Source organism: Salvia hispanica, unplaced genomic scaffold (genome assembly GCF_023119035.1).
Source record: "Salvia hispanica cultivar TCC Black 2014 unplaced genomic scaffold, UniMelb_Shisp_WGS_1.0 HiC_scaffold_594, whole genome shotgun sequence".
NCBI classification, from domain to species: domain Eukaryota; kingdom Viridiplantae; phylum Streptophyta; class Magnoliopsida; order Lamiales; family Lamiaceae; genus Salvia; species Salvia hispanica.
The window spans coordinates 903-8,324 of NW_025952349.1; the positions used below are offsets into that span (position 1 = coordinate 903).

At 38.4% G+C, this 7,422-nt stretch overlaps 2 protein-coding genes across 2 annotated transcripts; both read right to left on the reverse strand.

The window, feature by feature from the left end:
* Positions 1–2,119: 2,119 nt before the first annotated feature.
* On the reverse strand, positions 2,120–4,829 carry LOC125199633 (elongation factor G, chloroplastic-like). The gene is made up of 4 exons (XM_048097588.1): positions 4,749–4,829; positions 3,637–4,671; positions 2,690–3,202; positions 2,120–2,507 (listed from the first exon to the last, which is right to left on the reverse strand). The coding sequence occupies exons 1-4, from the start codon at positions 4,827–4,829 to the stop codon at positions 2,340–2,342; spliced, it is 1,797 nt and encodes a 598-aa protein (XP_047953545.1). The 3' UTR covers positions 2,120–2,339.
* A 1,028-nt stretch (positions 4,830–5,857) lies between these two features.
* Positions 5,858–6,665, reverse strand: LOC125199632 (pectinesterase inhibitor 10-like). Its single transcript, XM_048097586.1, has one exon. The coding sequence runs from the start codon at positions 6,537–6,539 to the stop codon at positions 5,988–5,990; it is 552 nt and encodes a 183-aa protein (XP_047953543.1). The 5' UTR covers positions 6,540–6,665; the 3' UTR covers positions 5,858–5,987.
* Between the last annotated feature and the right edge of the window lie 757 nt (positions 6,666–7,422).

Below are 7,422 nucleotides of genomic sequence, written 5' to 3' on the forward strand. Positions count from 1 at the left end.
CCCCTAACTTCTAGGACTCTGTCCGATGTCAAAGCTTCTTTCATATGTCTTCTAAAATACTTCTACCAACTTCTTCATTTCCGGAAAGTTTGGTTGTTTGCTCCTATCGTACGTGTAGTTCTCTCATGGGGTTTTAACTACCTTGTAAGTATTTTTACTGACATTTATCTTTTCCCCTAACTTCTAGGACTCCATCCTATGTCAAAGCTTCTTTCATATGTCTTCCAAAATACTTCTGCTCACTTCGTTCATTTCCGCAAAGTTTGGTAGTTTGCTCCTATCGTACATGTAGTTCTCTCCTGAAGTTTTACCTACCTTTTAAGTATTTTTACAGACTTTTTGCTTTTCCCCTAATTTCTAGGACTCCATCCGATGTCAAGTCTTCTTTCATATGTCTTCTAAAATACTTCTACCAACTTCGGTCATTCCCGCAAAGTTTGGTTGTTTGCTCCTATCGTAAGTGTAGTTCTCTCCTGAAGTTTTACCTACCTTATAAGTATTTAGACTGATCTTTAGCTTTTCCTCTAACTTCTAGGACTCCATCCGATGTCAAGGCTTCTTTCATATGTCTTCTAAATTACTTCTACCAACTTTGGTCATTTTCGCAAAGTTTGGATGTTTGCTGCTATCGTAAGTGTAGTTCTCTCCTAAAGTTTTACTTGAATTATAAGTATTTTTACTGACATTTAGCTTTTCCCCTAACTTCTAGGACTCCGTCCGATGTGAAGGCTTCTTTCATATGTCTTCTAAAATACTTCTACCAACTTCTTCATTTCCGGAAAGTTTTGTTGTTTGCTCCTATCGTACGTGTAGTTCTCTCCTGAAGTTTTACCTGCCTTGTAAGTATTTTTACTGACATTTATCTTTTGCCCTAACTTCTAGGACTCCATCCGATGTCAAGGCTTCTTTCATATGTCTTCCAAAATACTTCTACTCACTTCGTTCATTTCCGCAAAGTTTGGTTGTTTGCTTCTATCGTACATGTAGTTCTCTCCTGAATTTTTACTTGCATTTTAAGTATTTTTACAGACTTTTAGCTCTTCTCCTAACTTCTAGGACTCCATCCGATGTCAAAGCTTATTTCATATGTCTTCTAAAATACTTCTATCAACTTCGGTCATTCCCGTAAAGTTTGGTTGTTTGCTCCTATCGTAAGTGTAGTTCTCTCCTGAAGTTTTACCTGTCTTATAAGTATTTTTACTGACATTTAGCTTTTCCCCTAACTTCTAGGACTCCATCCGATGTCAAAGCTTCTTTCATATGTCTTCTAAAATACTTCTACCAACTTCGGTTATTTCCGCAAAGTTTGGTTTTTTGCTGCTATCGTAAGTGTAGTTCTCTCCTGAAGTTTTACCTGCCTTATAAGTATTTTTACTGACATTTAGCTTTTCCCCTAACTTTTAGGACTCCATCCGATGTCAAGGCTTCTTTCATATGTCTTCCAAAATACTTCTCATCACTTCGTTCATTTCCGCAAAGTTGTGAGATTATTTTATTAAGTGATGAATATTATTCATTAAGGACTATGCTGTGAGATTATTTTAGTTAGAGGAAGCCATTATGACTCATTTTCATATCATCTAAGATTAAGTAATGAGATCAATATTATGAACCAAACATAATATTCCTTCCGTCACAGATAAAATGATACTCCTTTTCGCAGACGGGGTGAGTACTTTCTGGATAATTTTACACCTAATTTTAACAATTTAACACCTAATATAACCAATTACATAAGGCCAAAATCAATGTTTCTTTTCAACATTATTGAGCTTGTTTACACCTAACATCACCAAGCACACCTATTTTTCTGTTTTTATTGGCTAAAGCTGGATGTGACACTTTGTCGAGATATGCAATGCTGTTGGACTTCATGGAGATTATGCCAAACAATTCATTCCTTGAAAGATGATGCATTTGGTAGGTATGTTGAGCATGGTGAAGCTTACAAAATTAATAATGAATTGACGAGCATGTCAGCGATTATCAATCGATGTATAAATTGCAAAGATCATCTGTCAAAACCTTTAGCAATTGCAGTGTGTACCCAAAGCATGCCAATTAAACCCAACACCTTTGAGGAATTGGCTACTAGAGGTCATGATATGAGGTTAAGCCATGACTGCAAATGAAACAATTAAACCAAACCAATGTATTTGTACATGGATACTTTGTAAACCCTCCAATGCCTTATCTAACAAAAATGTTTTGCCAACTTCAAGAATAAAACAGACAACTGAACCTTTCGTTATCACATTAGTAATCTCTCATTCATTCCTTGCATAAAGAATCCTCTTTTCCATAGTAGTCCGGTGCAGCCTACAATCTCAGAAATAGCATTAAGCAGCAACTGGCTCCTCCTTCTGGGCCAGCTGGTTCTGAATATGTTGAGGGACAACGTCAAATTTGGCCAACTGCATAGTGTAGGAAGCACGCCCTTTGGTCATTCCTCGAAGAGTGCTTACATACTGAAACATCTCAGCTAAAGGCACCAGGGCATCCACCACCTGAAAACATGGTTGAAAACAAGGTTAATTTTTGGAGTTAATTCTTCAACTGGACCCAGTTGATCACAAAGATGCTTCAGAAGAAACTACAACTGAGATTTGTCAAAGATACATCTTAAACATTAAGTGGCTCCTGTCTGCAGCGATATGAGAAAAAGGGTACAAAACTTCATGACGTGTACCTTCAAGCCACCTGGTTTATCCCCAAAGTTGTTGATCTGACCTCTCCTTGAGTTGAGATCACCAATCACATCTCCCAAATGCTCTTCAGGCGTGACAACTTCCACCCTCATGATTGGTTCGAGCATCTGAGGTCCAGCTTTCCTTATTCCTTCCCTAAATGCTCCTCTGGCAGCCAACTGGAATGCCAAAACACTTGAATCAACATCATGGTAAGACCCATCGACTAATACTGCACGAACATCAACCACAGGGTAGCCAGCCAGCACTCCGTTTGGCATACTTTCTTCCAACCCCTTCATCACACCTGGTATGTATTCTCTCGGCACTGCACCTCCCTTGATCTCACTCTTGAACTCGTACCCGCTACCTGCTTCTAGTGGCTCAAACCTGACAGTGATATCCGCAAATTGACCAGCACCACCAGATTGCTTCTTGTGCACATACTTGACTTCCGTGACCTTGGAAATGCTTTCCCGATAATTGACTTGGGGTGCTCCAACATTGGCTTCAACCTTTATGAATATATAGATCAAAGTTATTTGCAGGAACACTTTGAAAAGACCAAAAGTTTTACTTTTCTGTGCATGGTATGAGGAGTTGTTGCAACTCAAGATTCAACTATTATTTAAGAAACTATGATTTAAAAGTTTACCCTATTCCTAATTATAAAAATAGAATTATAGAATAGGATATTTGTTCGTGTTGCCTTATTCTTGCCCATCTCAGCTCCCACTCCTAACATTGGGTATTGCATATCTTATCACCTATCGCGACATACAATTTTGGAAGTGAATAAGAAATGAGATTGTGTAGAAAACTCCTATAAATGAGATATCAAATTTGAATGAAACCACTTAGGAACTGGAATGCAATATGTTCCAAGTAAATATCCATATAGCAAGAAAATATTTTGTGATGAGAGGATAATTAGTTCAGAGACGCAGACCTTATATTCCCTCTTGAGCCTGTCAACAATAATTTCGAGATGCAACTCTCCCATTCCTTCAATAACTGTTTGATTGGTTTCTTCATCACGTGAGAAGTGGAAAGAAGGATCTTCCTGAGCAAGCTTGATTAAGCCAACTGCCATTTTATCAATATCAGCTTTAGTTTTTGGCTCAATTGCAACCTTAATCACAGGATCTGGGAAATCCATCCGTTCTAAAACAACAGGCTTCTCCGGATCACACAACGTTTCTCCTGTAATTGTATCTTTTAGACCTGCGAGCGCGATAATATCTCCGGTTAAGGCTACTTTAGTGTCCTCTCTGCTGTTAGCGTGCATTTCCAGGAGTCTACCAATCCTCTCTTTCTTCCCTTTGTTTGAATTCAACACATAGGAGCCGGAATCAAGCTTCCCAGAATACACCCGAACAAATGTAAGAGACCCCACAAAAGGATCACTCATGATCTTGAAAGCCAATCCAGAAAATGGTTCATCATCACTGGCAGCCCTCTCAAGAACCAATTCTGGATCCTCAGGATCCGTCCCCTTCATTGGTGGCAAATCCACAGGAGAGGGCAAATAATCTACGACAGCATCCAGTAGAGGCTGGACACCTTTGTTCTTAAAGGCCGAGCCACATAAAACAGGAACGAAACTGCCTGAGATAGTTCCCTTTCTTATCAGCTTCTTAATGGTGGCCTCATCCGGTTCGATTCCTTCCAGGTAGTTCCCCATAGCTTCATCATCCAGCTCAACTACAGTTTCAACCATCTGAGCCCTGTACTCTTGAGCTAAATCTACAAGATCAGCAGGGATATCGACATATGAAAACTTTGCACCCAATTCCTCCCCAGACCAAACCACTGCCTGCATCTTCACGAGATCCACAACTCCTCTAAAAGTATCCTCTGCACCAATTGGGATTTGAAGCACCAGTGGTTTTGCACCCAGGTTCGACACAATCATATCTCTAGTTCTAAAGAAATTTGCTCCTAGCCGATCCATCTTATGATGGAAACAGAGGCAATCGCAACACTAGCGAGAAATGAGGAAGAAAGGGCTCGAACTGCGGCAGAGGAAGTGGACCTGCGACGTCGTGCGGAGTGAGATACAGGCGGCAGGGGCCTCCGCGAAGGGCCATTTAAGTTGCAGATGGCGGAGGATGACATTTTCATCACGGCTTCTGCCGCCATTTTCAATTTCTCAGTGAGAGAGAGGAGACGAATTGAGGTTTATGGGATAATGCAAATGTAATTGTAAGCATCCAAAAAGTGCCACGTCTGCCTCTAATCCATTGGGCTGTTGGAGAAGTCACAATCTGGAGGCCCAATTTCTTTTGTTCGTTAAAAGTTCAACTATGTCGATAGATGGATTGGACTGGATTGGATTGGAATACAAACTAACATTTGTTGGAGCATCGAATTTAAATGGAGTAATTAAGTTTATGTCTAAGAAAATGAGAAAGACGATCGAAATGATTTTTTAGGAAATACTATGATTAATATATTTTCCTTTACATATATAAATATATCTAAGAAGGTTTTCTTATATTTCCGTTGAGTGTTGAGGAACATAAATAACACGGCTACTACTACTATTACTATAGTAGTACATTGCTTTAATTTATTTATTTTTTAAATAATTTGAGCTTTAATGCTATGGCTGGGTGAGATGGCAGAAACCTTTAGATGTGTAGCTGCTGCTGCATGAGCTTTAATTTGATTGGATGGATGAAATAGTTATCAATCAAAATATGGTATGATTATTTCGTAGATGTAGTGATGCAAATGTTTTAATAGTTACACTGATTAAAGCATGTATTAAACAAGGAACACAATTATTGGGTGTGTGCTGTGTGGTTGTCTTTGAATATCTATACTTTGTGTACCTAATAAATCCATTATTGAGTAGATAATACACACACTGTTTGCGGTGACCTAGTAACCGACACATCCAAACAAAACCATACCCACGCCAAGTATATATTTATTTCTATTTATACACATTTATGTAGTTCATATATTGCGGAATGAAAGAGAATACTATATGTTATAATACGAGATTAGGCGTGATTTCGTTAACTTTGATCGATTAATATTGTTTGTAGTGGTGGTTAATTGTGAATTTATGATACTAGCAATTTTAGTTAATACTCTGTAACACAAAGTTGTTCTATTCGAACCGACACATTTGTCTCTTCAATTAGGATCGAGTACTAATGTCACACCCAAATCAAAATCCAAATCCACATTTGAAACATAATAATACTACAAGTATTCAAACAACATTCTTGTAAAAGAATATACAGTACATGAGATGGAATACATATATTTGAATAGAATATACATTAATTAGAGAGAAGCATAATTATTGATGAAGGTTAGAGAAATACTCGTCAAACGCGCAACTGTGTAAACAAATCCTCTTGCCAAAACTTGTCTTCTTCCCACGGCCTTGAAATCATCCATGCAAGTATCATCATCCGTCAAAGCTGCACTTACCCATGTTTGGACATCATCCATTTGTCCGAAGAACTGACGACTCCCTTTTCGAGACTGATCCAGCCGTTTAATCGACTGGTGCAGCTCGTACACCGCATCTCCCACCATCTCCACACACTCGCTCGCCCGCCGCAGCTCTCTCAGCACCTTGGAAGTCGTCTGCGTGGCGTTGTACGTCGCGATGAGGGCCGTCATGGCTAGGAGCTTCGGGCTGCCCTTGATCTTCCCCGCGTGCTTGGTCAGAGCTTTGTTGCATAATCTTGGGTACAGCGTCGTTTTGCATGAGTTCGTCACGTATATGGAAGCCGGGTGCGCTGAGCACGATGTTGTCGGGATTGAATAGAAGACGCATAGAAATACAAGAATTAGATTTTTGTGAAGAAGAAGATGCGATGTCTTCATTGTTGATAAAACTATCTAGCTAGGAGTGTGAAGAAATGGATATTTTATTATCCAGGGATTTTGGCACTATATATACATGGTTATGTCTTCTTGTGAATATATTGACATTTGTTCTTTACCAACATGATAATAGTGTTTATCATATTCCTTGTTTAGTGTATATATACATACAAATATGATTGCGAGTAAAATCAAAGCAATGTCGTTATAATTCATTTAATTAATATCTACAAAATGGAGACAATGATTCAAGTATATTAATGAATAGCTTGAAGATATTATGCGTTATGATTGTGACATGTAAGGTTGAGAATTTTTAATAAGATGGGAGTGGTTATGATCTAAAATCGGATGAAGAATAGCCACGGTTAATTTATAATTAGCGTGGGACCAAGAATTGAATTCAATGAAAGCTATATATATAAGTTGCTGGTATATGTAATTAAGTCTATAATTGATAATCAAGTTTGTCGTATTATTTCTGATTATAACTTTGAGATAATTGGTTAATCAAACTTACACAAAATCACCCAACATCATGTACTCCATATAAATAGTAGTACTGATAGTTTTGGTCGGCTAGTCTTGTCCAAGATTACCATCCACTTTGACAATCAACTAGGAGTCTAGGACAAGATAAGCTTAAATGTGAATCAGTTCTACAATTTTGATTCAACATATGCAAGAAAGGGGGTGATCAGATCGATTCATTGATAGTATCTTAGATGAAAATGGACTGTAGTTGGGAAGGTTCTCTGTTTCTATTTTCAAACATCCATACCTATCAATATTTTCTAAAGCTAACCAAAGCAAGAAATGGGTTCCCGGAATTCACCAATAACACCTGGAGCTTAGCAATTCCCTGCAATGCACTTTTATAGGC